This window comes from Hemitrygon akajei, chromosome 10, assembly GCF_048418815.1.
Source record: "Hemitrygon akajei chromosome 10, sHemAka1.3, whole genome shotgun sequence".
Lineage (NCBI taxonomy): Eukaryota > Metazoa > Chordata > Chondrichthyes > Myliobatiformes > Dasyatidae > Hemitrygon > Hemitrygon akajei.
In genome coordinates this window covers 33,936,908-33,954,711 of record NC_133133.1, presented here as the reverse complement: position 1 = coordinate 33,954,711, position 17,804 = coordinate 33,936,908, and the positions used below count along the sequence as shown (strand labels likewise).

At 38.7% G+C, this 17,804-nt stretch overlaps 1 protein-coding gene across 2 annotated transcripts in view; it reads right to left on the bottom strand.

Annotated features, from left to right (window-relative positions):
• Positions 1-830: 830 nt before the first annotated feature.
• LOC140734277 (E3 ubiquitin-protein ligase XIAP-like) overlaps positions 831-17,804 on the bottom strand; it is a 43,579-nt gene continuing 26,605 nt past the window's right edge. For both annotated transcript variants that reach the window (XM_073058020.1, XM_073058021.1), the window contains 3 exons: positions 9,254-9,302; positions 8,031-8,246; positions 831-2,276 (listed from right to left, as the gene is read on the bottom strand). In XM_073058020.1, coding sequence (XP_072914121.1) covers positions 2,086-2,276; positions 8,031-8,246; positions 9,254-9,302 — 456 coding nt within the window. In that variant the 3' untranslated portion in view covers positions 831-2,085. The remainder of the gene's footprint in view (positions 2,277-8,030; positions 8,247-9,253; positions 9,303-17,804) is intronic.

Below are 17,804 nucleotides of genomic sequence, written 5' to 3'. Positions count from 1 at the left end.
CTGCTGTGCTTTAAGTGTCACTAAGATTTAACCAAGCATCAATCTTGTCTGCGGACTGTGGAAAATGACAAATGCAAACACAAGCATTCCCAGGGCAAACTAATCATGATTATTAGAGCCAAGCACTGTCAGGTTAACTGAAAAGCTCAAAGCCATGGCTGGGGGTCGGGGGTGAACAGGTGGAATTGGAATAGTTTCTGCAGTTTCCAGTCACTCTTTATGATACTAATATTTCAAGGTGACAGACAAAATTAACTGGCTTGACTAAGTTGCTTTCTGGGACATAATAGCAAACACAATTATTTTTGAAAACAAGCTTGAAATGAGTAAGAACATAATTCTCATTTTTTCAGGTTACCAAATTAATATCCAGTTAAGAGTTGCAGGATATCTAACAGAAGGAATCCACATGCAATAAAGACCACATCTCTTTGGACTGCACAGCCCAATTCTGAGTTAGTATTGGTGGATCACACAGTAGATTTGGAGACTGACTGGAGATCTATATTGCAATTCTTATCAAACAAAGCCATGGCAATACACATAATCAGCAGATCACAGAAGCTAAATTCAAGAATCTTGAGACCGCAAATTATCCAGAGCAGCTGAGAACTGCAGGCAAGATAATTAACTTGGCCAAGGCAAAAGTCCTCCACTGAAAGCACAATATGACACGTGATACCCCACTAATGGTATACGTGAGCAAACTACCTCAAGCTTAGTTTCAGGAGGAGGAATTACCTGCCTGTGCCATAATGCACAATTTAGTTATTCCCTCGCCGCCCCTCCCCAACTCCAAGTAATTAAGCAAGACAGACTGGAACAAACAGTTCACTAGAATTCAGTAATGAACTTTTATTACAAACGCTTTACAGCCTCTCAATTATACTTTAAAAACACATCACTGAGTGTCAAATCAGAACAGAGAAGCTTTTGCCCCCAAAAAAGTACAAGTTAATATAAATCATTAAAATATCTCAATGAGAAAATTTTATTCCTTTGATCCAGAATACATTACTTAAAATTCTAAATATACACAAATCAGAATATAGTCCATCTGCAGACTGATTTCAGTCAATTAGAACTTGATTTCTATACCCCATCCCAAATAAAATGGACATTCAACTTTAAGTCCCATCTTCATTGTAAATGTTTTAATGACAATTTCATACAATATGCATTTAAAAAGTATTCTTTGCAAAACGCCCAAGAATAAACTAATAGTTATGAACAGAATACTCATTCTGATACTGGGCTGCTTTACCATAAGATTATCATTCACCATTCCTCATGTCCTGAAATAGACGAAAGCTGCAAAACTTGTGTCAGAAGATACAGTTCCACAATCCAAGAATGAACACTACTTAATTCACCTAATAGACCAGGACTTACACATTTTGCCAGATTTCATTGTTACTTTTTAAATTGAATCCTTTTAAACTTCATGTACTTCTTTTTCTGCTTTATTCAACATTAATACATCCTTCACCCAATTCCTGATTCTTTCACCATCTCCTCATATGAATGAGAGCATTTGTAAACAAAGATCAAAATACAACCAGTTGTGGACTGAACTTGACAAGGCCACAAGTGACAATTCCACCAAACCCACTACGATCTTATCAGATAATTTAGTTGCTGGATAATTGTGTACACACCCAATGACTGAAACTTAACAACACCCTAATATTCTACAATTTTCTGTACAGTAAATAACATTTAATAATACTTTGTATCTAGTGTCCAAATGTTGTCAAATTTCATCATACTAAAACTAAATGGTTGAAAAGAGATCCTTACAAAGCATGCCACTTTAAAGATGCTGAAAATCTCAAATTGTTTAATAAAATTGCAATCTTTCCAATCCAACATTTAAATTCATTTAAATATGTTCATATTGCTTGGATTGTGGAATTAAGTTAACTGTGGCATAGAGTACAATTATATCTGTATATTATATAAAGTGACTGCATCTATCATTGCATAACATTTGTTAAATAGGATTGTTAATATCATCTTTATTTAGTTCTTAAAAGTATTTTCAGAGTTTGCAACATTTGCATTTTCAAGTTGCTTCTCCATTGACTAAGCCATGTATATTCTAACACGCTCCAGAATTTTGGAACAACAAATTGGGCATGTCTTTACAGAAGAACATTCTTTACATGTGGCTATATGGCCACAGGGTAGAAAGGCAATGCCAACATCTCGATCCCAGCAAATTTTGCAGGATTTCTCTTCTTTCAGTTTTTTCAGTTGCTCCTGCACATTTGTAACTATGAAAATAGATAAAGAAAAATTAGATATCAAGTCTGTCGATGCAAATACCCAAATTACAATTTCCAGTTCTGACAAAGATCCTTTGATCCAAAATATCATCTGTTTTGCTTCCCACAGATGTGGCCTAACTCAAATAGGTTCAGCACTTTTTTTTTGCTCGTTTTTAGACAAAGAATCTTGTTAACATGTATGTGGATTTTCATGGGAAAACTAGAAAGCAACACCCAGAGGCAGTAAATTAATGCCATCACAAGTCAAGAAAGATAGCCAAGGTGAACATGTACATTAGAGAGAGAGGAAATGAATGGTAAAAAATGTAGCAGTGTGGAGAAAGTGGTCTTTGGTCTTTTCATCCTTGTGGAATCAAGAGTATGGATGAGTTTAAAGTGGTCATTGTATGACAGAGAGCACAAGGGAAAGATAATGTGGTTAAGGTGCACTTTAAATTGTAGAGTGGCAGGTTACAATATGCTGTACTAGAAAGCAAGAATAGAGTATATTTAGCATCAATGTCAAATAACACAGGAACGGGAAGTAATATGGGACGACCGAGTGAGACTGAAACAAGCTAAAATACAATCAAACCAAAGAATGGACGTGTAAGTGGCAGATGAACAATGAACAAGGTTGGCAAATTGTAAGCATAAATCATATGGGAGTACAATCAAGTTCCAATAAATGAAAAAGCTACACAGAGCAAAACTGGGTACTTGGGTGTTCCTAAAATACGTCCCAAAGAGTGATGATTATATAGCAGATCGGAAATGAAAACTGAAGTATAGCTGCAGAGTAGTGAGGCTATCAATCACGGGGAAGGACAAGCAAAGTATTAAGACAAGTTTGTGACCAGGTAGAGCACAAAGTGTGGAAAGTTGGAATGACTGGTGACACTGAAAAGAGAAGGATGTGGGAAACTTCCAGTATTGAAGAATGGAATGGAATGAAAATAAAATTAGGAGAAAACCTCAACTCAAATTTAATAAAAACAGTTTGGATTCAAGGGCAAATAAAAAGGTAGAAACAATTGAAAATCTCCATTTGCTGGAAATCTGGAAACAAGATTTTCTGGGTATGCTCAGCAAGGGCAGGCAATACATTACAACAGAGAAACACAGACAACAGGGCATTAACACAGGATGGCAACTCCAACTCCTGCTGAGTAATCCAACACTGGGGACTGAAATAGCCAACACATGACTGAGCTTGGTATAAAAATTAATCAGAGGTGCATCTAAGTAGTATAAAACTATCTTAGGGGAACATTCATCTATGCATAGCTAGGGCCAATCACATTTAAATATCTCGTGGAAAGGATGAACGTGTAGTGAAGAAACACCTTATTTCTTGGATCAAGGAGCCAACAAGGGAACAGGCCATTTTTGATTGAGTGTAATTAAAACAGGTTAATTGATGATTAAGGGACATTAATGGAACACATCATATGATCAATTTCATCTAAAGAATAATTAATTTCATACAAAAATCTGGGCCTCAACTGTTAAGTACAAACTGAAAAACCACAGGGTACAGGTTGGCTATGCTACTTTGGGAAATTACATTCAAAAGGGATTACAATTAAGAAGCAATGGCTAACACACAGTTCCAAGGTTTAAAAAAAACCCAACAAGTGGTCTCAACGTGACCATCAATAAAAGTGACAGATTCAGCATTTAATCAGTCATGGAAAAAAGCTTAATAATGTTGCCAAAAGGCAGAATACCCAAGAATTAGAAAGGTTTCAGAATTTAGCAAAGTATCAAGGCATTGATACAAATGCAATTAGTGGCAGCCAGGAAGCAAACACATTGCAAGAGCTATTGAAATGCAAAATGGAAAATATTAGTTCCTGTGGTCCCTGATACAGAAATAGGCGATAAGTAAGTGGCAGAGAAATCAAACCAATATTTTGTCTGCCTTCAGGAAAGGTGTAGCAAACCTTCCAAAAATAGTTGAGAACTAAAATACTAAAGTAAATGAACTTAAATGTTTCTATCACTTAAAGGTACAAGTGATCTCCTGGATCTGATGGCTTGCTTTCCAGTTGTTTTTGCAGGCAATGACAATGAAGATATTGAATGCCTAAACTACCTTTACCTAAAATTCCTAAGTTCCAGAAATGTTCCAAGAGTTTAGAAGTTTGCATAATGTAACCTTCTATGAAAGAAAAACAGAAACAAGGTGGACCTGCTAACCCAAACAATTGCAGGGAAAATGGTGTTAAGATGGTGTAAAAGGGCACTTCGGAATTGCAAAGAGTGAACAATGATTTGGAAAAGAAAACCCATACCTGGAAATGTGTTGGAACTTAGTAGTAATCAATAAGGTTTTTAAATATGTCAGTTACATGGTGTATTTGGACTGAAGCAGGGTTCCACAAAGAACATTAAATTACAGCACATAGGGTTGAATTGTAATACTGAAGAAAGGTTTGGATAGATACATGGATGGGAGATGTATGGAGGATTATGGTGTAGGTTGATAGGACTAGGCAGAATAACCATTCATCATGGACTGGATGGGCAACAGGTCAATGACTGAGTTGAAGAGTCACAACACAAAATGTCATCTGTCCATTTCTGTCAGCAGATGCTGTCTGACCCATTGGGTTCCCACAACTATTTCAGTTTTGGTACACATTCCAACATTTGCAATCTGTCTCCTGCTTCCACTGATCTTCTTGCATTATAGTAAATTAAGTGTATACAAGTACTTGATGCATAGTTCTGTTGAAAAGAATGAATAGAGTGGGCCAAAAAAAAGGTGAAAACTGAAAGACAGAGGAAGAACAAAAGGTGACACAGAACAAAGGTTATATTCAGCTTTTGAAAGGCACGTGATTACTTGATTATTAATTTTAGTTACAACAATCTTAGAAAAGATGTAATGATCTAAATGAGGTTACACAGTGTGTTACAATAATTATTTCAGAGGCAAAGCAATTTAGATGCAGGATTAAAATATTTAAAGTGGGATTGCTCCCTTCAGACCAGAGAAAAAGCGCGTGTGTGTGTGTGCGTGCATGTGCGTGTGTACACTCAGAGAGGATTACAGGAATCTGTTCCCTCACAGGAGGAACAAAACAGTGCTTCAAATGATGGACAACAGATCCAAGGAAGATGGTGATATTTAATTTAAAAAGGTAGTTACATGACTGTAGGACTGCTGGAAACACAGTTAATTAGTTTTTGCCTCTCCTCCAAAAATCAAAGTGAATAGGTACACGAGAGCAAAGGGAAAAGAACCAGAGAATGGGATGATTAAAATTTTCTATAATAGTTGGAGCTTTGCGTCAAGAGACAAAGTAGCCTCTGCCCTACTTATTCCGTGATATGTTAAATAGCTTATTTTTCCCAAATAAGGCACTTTCAGTCAAAATGCCATTTTATAATTGAACTTCAACTATCTTGATTTTAAAATGAGAAGCACAATACTTCTAACATAAAAGGTACAGAAGGTATACAGTATTTAATTATATAAATATTCTTAGTCCATGCCATTTAGTGAAAGGAATAAAAAGGTCAAAAAAATGGCCATTTTAAGTCAAGTATGAAGCTGTTGCTGGAAAAAGAAACAACATTATTCGTTGATTATGCAAAGGCTACAGATGCTGGGACACATGGTTTATTCCAAGCATTGTCTAAATAGCAAACCCACTCTTGTCTTGTAATGCACATATCTTTGTTCAGCTAGCTGTAAGAGTACAAGTGGACAACAAGTAAATACATCCAGGTTTCAAGAGAACACATTCCAGGTGTTTAATGAACAAAAATTGCAGGCTGCTCCAAGTAGCACAGAACTCAGAAAATCCCCAGGAACCACAACCACAAAAATTAGACCAAATTGCCAGGGTTCAGAAGCCTTGCAATCTTGACCTCATGGTTGGTGTAACCAACCAAGTCATTCTTTATCAAAATTCTAACAGCTTAAAAGAAGATAGTGGTGTTATTTCATTTGGATTTTAAGAGATTCTATATGTCACCTAAAACACTGAAACTTCTATAGATGTACTGTTCTGTCAGGCTGCATCATTCTGTCTGGTATTTTGGGGGGGGGGGGTGCTCCTACACAAGATTGGACGCTACAGAAACTTGTAAAATTAGTCAGCTCCATCATGTGTACTCACCTCCAAAGAATCTTCAAGGAGCGGTGCCTCAGTAAGGCAGTGTCCATCATTAAGGACCCCTATCACCCAGAACATGCCCTCTTCTCATCATTATCATCAGGAAAAAGGTACAGAAGCCCAAAGGCACACACTCAGTGATTCAGGAACAGCTTCTTCCCCTCTGCCATCTGATTTCTAAATGGACATTGAACCCATGTGTACTACTTCACTTTAATAATTTCTGTTTTTGCACTATTTTTAATTTAACTATTTATATATACACTTCCTGCAATTGATTTTTTTTATATTTATCATGTTTTGTATTGTACTGCTGCCACTTAGTTAACAAGTTTCATGAAGGTATTCCCCTGATATTAAACCTGATTCAGATTCTAAAAGAAATCTCACTCAGATACTTGTTATAATGTTCCATTTTCTCCAAATTTGGTATATAATAGCATGTGCTTGAACTTGGTATTGTTATGAAACCAGTAACTGGTTTCACTTACCAGCAAAGATAGATATGTCAGTTGAAGTCCAATGGTACTATTTTCCAAAGTTTTATTAATAAAGGGGCACAAAAATTAAGGTTAATACAAACATTCAGATAACATGCGTCAATACTCAATCTAAAACGCAGGTACATTAATAATCACTCAGAAATAAGCTCTTTCGTTGTCTAGGGTATAATACTGAGTCCAATTGGAAATATAAAGAGTCACTCTGAAGTCTGCAGGCTTTTCCCTTTTGGTTTCACGTGTTGGAGAGAGAGAGAGATAAACGGAAAAACTTGCCCAAAACATCCGTGGAATCAGGGGAGCGATCTTCCCCGTTGTTAGTTAAAAGCGATCTTCCGTTGGTTCTAGCCACAAACTCCGCATTCGGAATTTAACGCACGTGGCTTACTTCAAAATGGCTTCCCGTTCCCACGGGAAGCGGTATCGTGCTTCTTGGTGTCTCCTTGGTGCGTCTGAGGGTCGTCCTCTTTCAGACCCTTCTTTATACTGCCTCACGGGATCTCAGGTGTCAATCAGGTTGCAGGTGATGCAATCTCTCTCTCAACCAGCCCACTTTGCCCGAGGGCTTTACAATGTCCCTGCGAGTTGGCACGTCTGCAGTTCCCAGGTGTCTCCTGAGAACAATGCCACAGTCTCCAGCTTTTGTCCCAGTGGAATGCGGTATCCAGCACGTCGCTGTCTTTCCATTTCCTGTGTCCATTCGGCCTGTCTCTCTCTCTCTCTTGCTCTCTCTCTCGGGTCATTGACCCCCCTTTCACTAGGGCTCTTGCAATTCTCACAAAGGAGGGGGCTGGTATCATAACAGTATACAGTGCATATAAGCTTACTGGTAAGCATTCAGATTTGAGACTGCACAACGTACAGGTTGAAGAGAATCTGTACAATAAGGCTGAAACATTTCAGTTTGGACACTCTGTAAATCCTCCTTAGTTTGGACATGGGAGAAAGGAATTTATTCTAGTGATACAGCTAGATGAAATGTGACAACATGAAGCTTGGGGAGTACAAGCATAGCTTGGACAAATTCGTGCAGAAATAGGCCATTCCTGCTTTGTTGATCATTTACATTTAAAATGCATTTAAATTGAGGTTTCATGTGGATTGAGCACCCAAATGCAATAGTACATTACCTTCTTTTTCTTCCTCATGTTTCTGATTCTGATCCTGATCCTGCATTTTTCCCTCTTGTGCCAGAAGATCTCCAACCAATTCTTCCAAAGAGTTGTAGTTATCGCTTGTTGATTCCATTTTCTTTTTCACCAGTTGCATTATCAGCACCTTGTCAAATCCCATCTCAAGAGCACCCATTACTGCAGGACTCTGCATTAACAAGCTTTCTGAAAAAGCTAATACAAAATAGAACAAATCTATTAGCTCCAAGACAAAGAATATTGAATAGAGTACATAGTATACATTGAGAGACTCAAAGCTATTGTTACGGATTCAGCAACAATAAATATATAAGTGAAGCAGGGTTTTTATAACAAATAAAACATTTATTAAACACTGAAAAACAAACCCCCAAAAGTAAACAAACCACTAACGTAACCAGAAATCAGCTGCTGTGCGGTAGCTTAAACAGTTCTTAAAGCGATGTTGCAAAAACAGTTCTTCAAAGTAATACTGCAAAAGTTCAAAATGCTTACAGTCCATTAAAGGAGAGACTTTTTAGATGATTTAAATTCTCTTTCACATCGTGTTGCTGAGGTTTGCAGTCGAACTACTTTTCCCGGAGAATTTACGAAGATGAAAATGAAACGGCTTAAAGGCACTGACCTTTCCTTGACAAAACTGCACCCAATCCTTTCTGCTATATTTCGCAGGGATTAACATAGGGACAGCCAACGAATTCCTTCCGAATGAGGATCAAACAAGGTCGAACCTGTTTCACCGTCGAAATCGACTTTCCTCGATCTTTTAACTCCCGAACTTCGATCTTCACTCTCCACTGATTTTTAACTGGCAGTATTATAAAGAAACTGCCAGCAATGACCTTTTAAACTTTAGGCATTAAATAAAACTCCATCTTTCAACCAAACTGCGTCATAATATTGGACCACGCAGTGGCATGGAGTCAAAATGGCAAATCCAGCCACAAACTGCCCCTCCTCACAGGGAGGGGTCCTCCTTTTATACCCTGTAAAAACCTGTCACATGAACTCTACTGGCGGGGAAAATGACGTCACTCCACCGTCACAAGACCACTACCTTAAGTCCGGTATAGCTTCAACACCACTGTCACGGGTACGTAACACTATATTGTTCTCCAAGATTCTAGTGGATAACAGGAGCAAAAAATGTGTTTCAATATTTATCAATATTCTAGGATGAATTTTAAAATGTGCATACTAACCAGATTCTGAAGGAAGAGTGAATCGACCATCTTGTGGCTGTGCTTGATTCTGAAATAAAAAGTTATACTTATTATGATCCACATAAAAACAAGTTTGGAAATTACACACAAACACACAACAGAACTTAAACCTCTAGCTGCTGCGAGCATAGTGCCCTTCACAGTAAGCAACTCCTACATAAAAAAGCAACTGGTCAACATATAATCAATGAACAAATGAGAAATGCAAATTGACAATTTATCACCTTGAGCTGATATAATGCAAAATCTTAAAAGATCATTAGATCGTCATCAATTTTTAACTTATTTCTGCAGGATGTCAAACAGCTGCATCTTCACTAACTTTGTTGAATAACTTCTTGGAACAGCATGCAATTTGGGGAATTTTCCAATAAAACACTGCAACCTCAGGGTCCCATAAGGTTGACAAATAAGCTACACAATTACGTAGGTCAAATTGCCATTTTAAGGGGATGGATTGCCAGGGCTTAAAATCTTTGCAGCCTTGACCTTGTTGCTGTAGTACTCAATTGTCATTACTTGACTGCCTGCAAATTCCATATGACAAATTAGAAGTTTAAAAGCATTATTGGGAAGGACAAAATGTTTTCAATTGAGCAACTTAATGTCCAGTATTAAATGTTCTTTCTGTGCTGGTTCATGTATTATAGATGAAAACATGCAGAACCAGTCTGAATAATTGAGGGCTTATTACATAATTGGAACCATTTGGCTCAATGGTGATCAGCAAATTTGTAGAAGAATTGCAGTGACATGCTAAAATCATGGAGTAACAGAAAGAGGGGATTTTGACAATCCAAGTACAAACTGGAATAGCAATCTCCTGAAGACTAAGAGGGGAAAAGGAGCTTCTGTTCAGAGGAAGTTTGATCAGAATATTTCTTCTACTTTCTAGAGAATTAAGTCTAGCACATGTCAAAGGAACCCATGAAAAACAATTAAGAGAAACAAGTGGAGATACTGTGGAAGACATTCACATTTCCAGGCGGGAGGTACTTGCAGGCCTATAGTGTATTAAGGTGGATAAATCCCCAGGGTCTGCATCCTCTGACATTGTGAGAGGATGAAGAGGAAAATGCAAAAGTCATTGCAGAGGTAACTGCTTCAGCATTAGTCACTGGTGAAGTTTCCAAAGATGGGGAGGTAGCTAAATTGTTCTATTGTTTAAAAAAAAGGTAGCAAGGACAAGTCAAGGAAATACAGACTAATCAGCCTCACATCAGTAGTAGGGAAGTTACTGAAGAGGATTCAGAATAACAGGACCTACTAGCATATGGATAGACTGAGTACGATTAGGAGTTTTGTGTCTCACAAGTCAAGCTCGATTTCTTTGACGTAATCAACAAGAGAGACAAGGGTAGAGCAGTAGATATTGTCCATCTGGACTTGAAGGCTTTTGACAAGGTGGCACATGGTAGGCTGGTCTAGAAGGGTAGGTCCCAAAGAATCCAGGGAAAGCTAGATGGATGGGTTCAAAATAAGCTCAGAGGTAAGGAGTAGAGTGTGTCCATTTATGATTGCTTCTCAGAATGGAGGCCAAGAATTTGTGGTGTACTGCAAGGATCCTAGTTATTCATTTGTTATATATTCATTTATATACATGATTTGGATGCAAATGTACAATGCTTGATCAGCAACTTTGCAGATGACACAGAACTGGGAGGTACTGTTGATAGTGAAGCTCATCAAGGATTATAAGGGGATCTTGATCAGTTTGGGAAGTGGACCAAGGAGTGGCAAATGGATTTTGATACAGATACAGAGAGGCAAACTAGCATAGGATATACAGTATGAATGGTAGGACACTAGGGAGTGTCATGAAACACAGGAACTTAGGAGTACAAGTGACAAACGAGAAAATCTGCAGATCTTGGAAATCCAAGCAACACACACACACACAAAATGGTTGGAGAAACTCAGCAGGCCAGGCAGCATCTATGGGAAAAAAAAGTACAGTCAACGTTGCGGGCTGAAAACTTTTGGCAGGACGAGAGAAAAAAAAACAGATGAGCAGTAGACTTTAAAAGGCGAGGGAGTGGAGAGATAACCAGTTGATAGGTGAAACCTGTACAAGTGGCTAGTTTGTTGAAAGCAGCACCACAGGTAGTCAGGGTGGTTAAAAGGTGATTAGCAAGCTGACCATTAGTCAAATCATTGAGTTCAGGATCTGGGGAATTATGGTGCACTTGTTTAAGAGACTAAATCTGGAGTACCTTTTACAGTTTTGATCACCCCATTTAAGAAAAGGCCAAGTTAAAAATGGAAAGTATGCAGAAAGGATTTCTATGCATGATGCCAGGTATACAGTGCCCGAGTAAAACCGAGTGGTTGGCCAGTCTTGGACTTTATTCCTTGGAACTTAAGGAGAATGAGCAGTGACTTTACAGAAACATTTATTATGAGGGGCATAAATACAGGTGGACAGTAACAGCTGTTTCCCCAGGGTAGGGGTGACCAAAACTTGGGGGCATGGACTGCTTTTTTGGTGTAGAGGATGGTGAATATTGGGAGTGTATTGCCACAAGAAATGGTTGAGGCTGGTAAAACAATATCATTTAAAGAACACTTGGATTGGTACATGGAGGGGCAGGGTTACAGCAATGTGGGGTGAACAAGAAATTGGGACTACCTGGTTAGGAACCAAGACCAAATTGACCAATTGGGCCCAAGAGCCTATATTCATGCTGCAGTGTTTTAGCTTTAATGTTCAGAATGGCGATGGATTTAGGATATTTACCACTTTATGATTAAAAGTTATTTGGAAAAGGCCCAATTTCAAATGGGACAACAATTGGATGTGGCCAAGGCAACTGGAATCAAACTTTGGCAGGTAAAATTGTTATTCAATAGCTGGAGGACATGAAGGCAGAGATATCACTCAACTACGGCAAGAGTAAGGAAATTAATGCCAATGCCTCCTACTCCCCCCAAAAAATCATATAGAATAGAGCAGAAAGAGCTCTGTTTATTAACACAAGCTGAACCAGGTTGATTAAGGAGCTCAGAGAAAGCTTGAGAGAAGCCTGGCAGCAAATAAAAAAGAAAATCAATTGTACAAGGTGAAGCAGGGGTGATTCATTCATGAAATCTCCCATTGTTAAGAAATTACATTATGGAGACAAAGGTGTGCCTGAGTTACCAGATGAGTATTTGACACGAGTCTCCCTTGAGGAAAACATCATAGACAATAGGTGCAGAAGTAGACCATTCGGCCCTTAGAGCCTGCACCGCCATTTTGAGATCATGGCTGATCAATTCCTATCAATACCCAGTTCCTGCCTTGTCCCCATATCCCTTGATTCCCCTATCCATAAGGTACCTATCTAGTTCCTTCTTGAAAGCATCCAGAGAATTGGCCTCCACTACCTTCCGAGGCAGTGCATTCCAGACCCTCACAACTCTCTGGGAGAAGAAGTTTTTCCTTAACTCTGTCCTAAATGACCTACCCCTTATTCTCAAACCATGCCCTCTGGTACTGGACTCTCCCAGCATCTGGAACATATTTCCTGCCTCTATCTTGTCCAATCCCTTAATAACCTTATATGTTTCAATCAGATCCCCTCTCAATCTCAATTCCAGCGTGTACAAGCCCAGTCTCTCTAACCTCTCTGCGTAAGACAGTCCAGACATCCCAGGAATTAACCTCGTGAATCTACGCTGCACTTCCTCTACAGCCAGGATGTCATGGCTGGAGTCTCAGGAAACAAAATTGAATGTCTGGACTGGCTAAAAATTAAGGTACCGGAAACAACAACATGTGGATAAATCACTTGGGGCAGAATGGGATGCCGCACAATTTGCCAAGGGAAATGAAAAAAATTAGAGAGGTTCAATTGATTCAGGAGTTGTGTTCAACAACAAAAACTAGCCTCTTACATAACACATGGAACTGTGCAGGCTCTTTGGCCCATGATGTTGTGCGGCCTTATAACTTACTCCAAGGTCAATCTAACACTTCTCTCCATTTTTCTTTCATCAATGTGCATTTCTAAGATTCTCTTAAATGCCCCTACTGTGTTTGCTATGAACAACACCCTGGTAGTGTTCCATTACCCACCATGGCGTAAGAAAAAAAAACTACTTCTGACAACCCCCTCTATATTTTCCTCCAATCGTCTTAAAATTATGGCCTCTCATATTAGCTATTTCCACCCTGGGAAAAAGATGCTGGTTGCCCACTCTATCAATACTTCTTATTGTCTTGTACACATGTAATAAGTCACCTTTCATCTTCATTTACTCCAAAAGAGAAAAACCTGCTGTGAAGATAGGTTCAACCTAGCTTCATAAGACATGCTCTCATCCAGACCGCATAATGCTAAGTCTCCTCTGCACCCTCTTTAAAGTTTACACATCATTCCTATAATGAGGGGACCAGAACTGAACACAACACTCCAAGTGTGGTCAAATCAGAGTTTTATCAAGATGCAACATGACCTGACCATTCTTGCGCTCAATCTCCTCACTAATGAAAGTCAAAACACAATACACTTTGTTAACTACCCTATCAACTTGTCCTGTAATTTTGAAGAATTTACGCGGTTCTCAAGAGCTTTCTATTCCTCCACACTTTTCATTGTTCAGAAGTTTGCAGGTCAAACTTAGGAATGAAAAACTAGTTATCTAATATCAGTGGTGGTAAAGCGTCAGTAAACAAAAATACAGGATCACCTGGACAGGGAAAGGTTGATGAAGCAAACATATGCATTTGTTAAAGCCCATTGTAAGTATTTAAACTGGAGTCCTTTTGAAGACTAAAGTTGTGAGGGAAAATTCCTACTATCCTATCAGATTTTGGAATGAAGGAGGCTGTAAAAACTGAGAAATTGGATAAGGAATAGCATCAATAATAATCTAAAGCAGGGCATCCAAGCTTTTTTATGCCATGGACCCCTACCATTAACAGAGGGGTCCATGGACCCACGGTTGGGAACTTCTGGGCTGAAGCTATTCTGTTTTAGATGAGAGGAAAGTGTGCAGAAGAATTTCTCAGATGTCAGGACGTATTACAAAAATACCTGGATGTAAAGGAAAATTTCCAAACTGGCATATGGCTAAAGCTGAAGGCATAATGAACTTGAGTATCACATTAGACAGAGGTAGATAGACGAGTGAAGGGAACAGATCATATGTAAGAGATTAATACGTAATGCTGATAAATGTCAAATCTTATATTTGGTTAATGCAAATAAGGCACAATAAACTCTTTTGGACATTCCTTAAAATGGTGATCTGGTGGGGGTGGAAACAAGAATATAACAGGGTTATGTTGTATAGGTGATTGTTAACTACTACTCTCTGGACATGCCTCCAATTGCAAAGTGGTTTAAAAAGGATAAAGGATCCTGGGCTGCATAAATAGAAGCACAGGCACAGAGAAAATAGAGGTAGGTACTTTGAAAAAGGCTGGTTCCTCCCACAACTATCCTGTACCATATACATCACAAAGATAAAGGCTCTAAAGAGAGGGCAGAAAGGAGACAGAAAACAATTTTGACAATGAGAAACTTGACACATTCAGACAGCTTACATTTGCTCTGCTCAGAACAGATACGATAATAAAGTGAGCTGGTTAAGAGGATTCAAATCTAGAAAATAGATTGGGGAAATATTAAATGGTAGAATTGTAAAGACTTGGGGCTATCGAATGATGTTGATTTGTAAGAGACCTGGAAATTATTTATTTATTTATATTTAAAGAAAAAGTTATCAAAAAAAGTCTGTAATGTAATTCCAGATAATCCAGTGAAGGCAGATTCAGTTGTAGTATTTAGAGGAGTTAGTACCCAAAATGAAAGACTTGCTTGGCAAAAGGGGATAAAAATGAGATGAACCACTCTTACTTACTCTTCATTGGTATCCATGTCTTCCTTCTAGTCTAACAGACTCTCGCAAGTTTCTACAGATGTACCGTGCAGAGCATTCTAACTGATTGCATCACCATCAGGTATGCAGGAGCCACCGCACAGGATCAGAAAAAGTTGCAGAACCTAATAAACTCAGCCAGCTCCATCATGAGCACTGGCCTCCCCAGCATCAAGGACACCTAGGGGATGCCTTTAAAAGGTAGCATCCAATATTAAGGACCCCCATCACCCAGGACATGCCGTCTTCTCATTCCTACCATTAAGGTGGACATTCAAGAGCCTGAAGACACGCATTTCATGAACAGCTACTTCTGCTCTGCCATCAGATTCCTAAATGAAAAATTAACCCATGAACACTACCTCATTTTTCTTTCTTTTCGTATGACCTGATGTTTATATACACATATACTTTATGTAATTTATAGTCTATAGCATTGCAATGCACTGCTGCCAGAAAACAAATGTCATGACGTGTGTCAGTGATAGTAAATCTGATTCTGAAGCATGTTCTGATCTTGCAGTTAAACAGTAAAGACTCAAGCACTGGTTCATCAAATGAGAAGATCTCAACTTTCCACAAGTAGAAATGATAAATGATGATCCAGAGTGAAAATACTGGGAGGCCATTTCATGATTCTACAGAGTCCACAGCTTTGGAGTATAATTTCATAATAAAGGATTGACCATCAGAGCTGATTAAAGGAATAGTTGTCTTTTGCAAAATATTGTCTGTCTTTGTAATACTCTGACCTCAGTGTGACGCTCACTGCTCAGCTGGTAAATACCCTAAAAAATTACACATTTTTTTTGTAAACCAAGATGACCAGGGGATTTTTATGATCAGATACGAAAGTACAGAGGATCAATAGTGTTCATTAAATGGCACAGTGGCTTTGTGAGAAGCAAAAGGCCCTTGTCTGTTCCTGTTTCGTATGTTGTAAACTTGAGTATCATCTCATTGATGATCCAAGGTTAGTCTCAGTGGTTTGCAGTTTATCACCTTGGAACAAAGGAAACACAGAATTCAACTTGCACAGAAGGGTGAATAAACAACAAATGCTTTGATCTGATTATACTTTAGTACTGTTCATTCAGAAATTAATTCTGATTAAGAAATTCGGCAAAACACCCCTCTTAGGTTAGCTTATATGTTGTTTTTTAATATCATTATGGTGCCGAAAGGTCCTGCGTATGAAGTCTTGCTTGATATGCAGCATCTACAATAGCAAGATATTACTTCAGTGCTGGTTTTATTGGCAACCATGATCATGATTCAATTATACCAATTTCTGAATCAGATCAGAGATTTAATTGGAAAGATAGCTTTTGCAAAGTTCATGGCAAAAGTATAAGCAACATTCAGAGAATTCACGTGTTTGGCATTGTCACAATCGGACCCAATGCCAGCTCAAGATTCAACCAGGCATGCATCAGATATTGAAACTTTAGGTCGCAGGCTTTGGATTTGTAATTGAACTTGCCTGCCATTCCTTTCATTCCCCCCCAACAGCTTGACCTGCCCCATACTACACAACACAAAATAAATTTACAACATTAGCAACACAATACAAAAAAAGGAACTGAGTTGTCCCTTAACTGGCAACTTTCCCAGAAAATTCCCTTTTGACGTCTCACTGCTTTCTTCTACCTTCGCTGCTATCTACGACTCATTTCTCCTTTTCAGTTTTGATGCAATATTCCACAGCTGAAAGAAAACTTTTACTTTCCACAGATGCTGCCTGCAGTTTTCCAACATTTTCTGCTTTCATTTTACTGAATTATGTATGGTGATCATCAAGGAATTGGAAAATTTCCAATCACTTGCAGCAAGGATTTGAAATGAATTTTAAGCATTCCAGATGCCAAACACCCCTCAGTGAAGCCTCTCATGTTTTTGTGTCACCAGGCAAGCTCAATTAAGTAAATATAATAAAAGGGAAACCTACACACTGGACAATTAACTCAAACCTTTATTTGTGGTCCTATGTGGATGAACGGTGTATATTAATGATTTATTTGTCATTCATAACAAGTGATCAAGTCCAAAAGTCAATGTAGCCTCGACATTAAATCCAAAGCCGTGGCTAAACCAGAAGGTTCGTTGCTTGCTGAGAGCTGGATCAGTGGTATTTAAGTCTGGTAACCCAGGTCTGTACAAGAAAACCAGGAAAGACTTCTGGGGGGCTATTTCGAGAGCAAAGAAACAATTCTGAATGAAGTTGGAAGTGACATCACATGCACTTCATCTCTGGCAGGTACAAAGCAAAAACCAATAGAATGAATGACACTACCTGATGAGCTCAATGCCTTCTATGCCCATTTTGAAAGGGAGAATGTAACTATAGCTTTGAAGATCTTTACTGCATCCAGTGATCCTGGAGGCTGATGTCAGGCTGTCTTTCTTTTTTTTTTGGGGGGGGGGGGGGGGTTGAACTCTTGCAAGGTGGCAGGTCCAAATAGAGTACTTGGTAAGACACTGAAAACTTGCGCCAACCAACCCGCCAAAGTATTTAAGGATATTTTCAACCTCTCGCTGCTGTGGTCGGATGTCCCCACCTGCTTCAAAAAAGCAACAATTACACCAGTGCCTAAGTGTAGTGAGAGCTGCCTTAATGATTACCATCCAGTAACACTCACACACACACAATGATGAAATGCTTTGA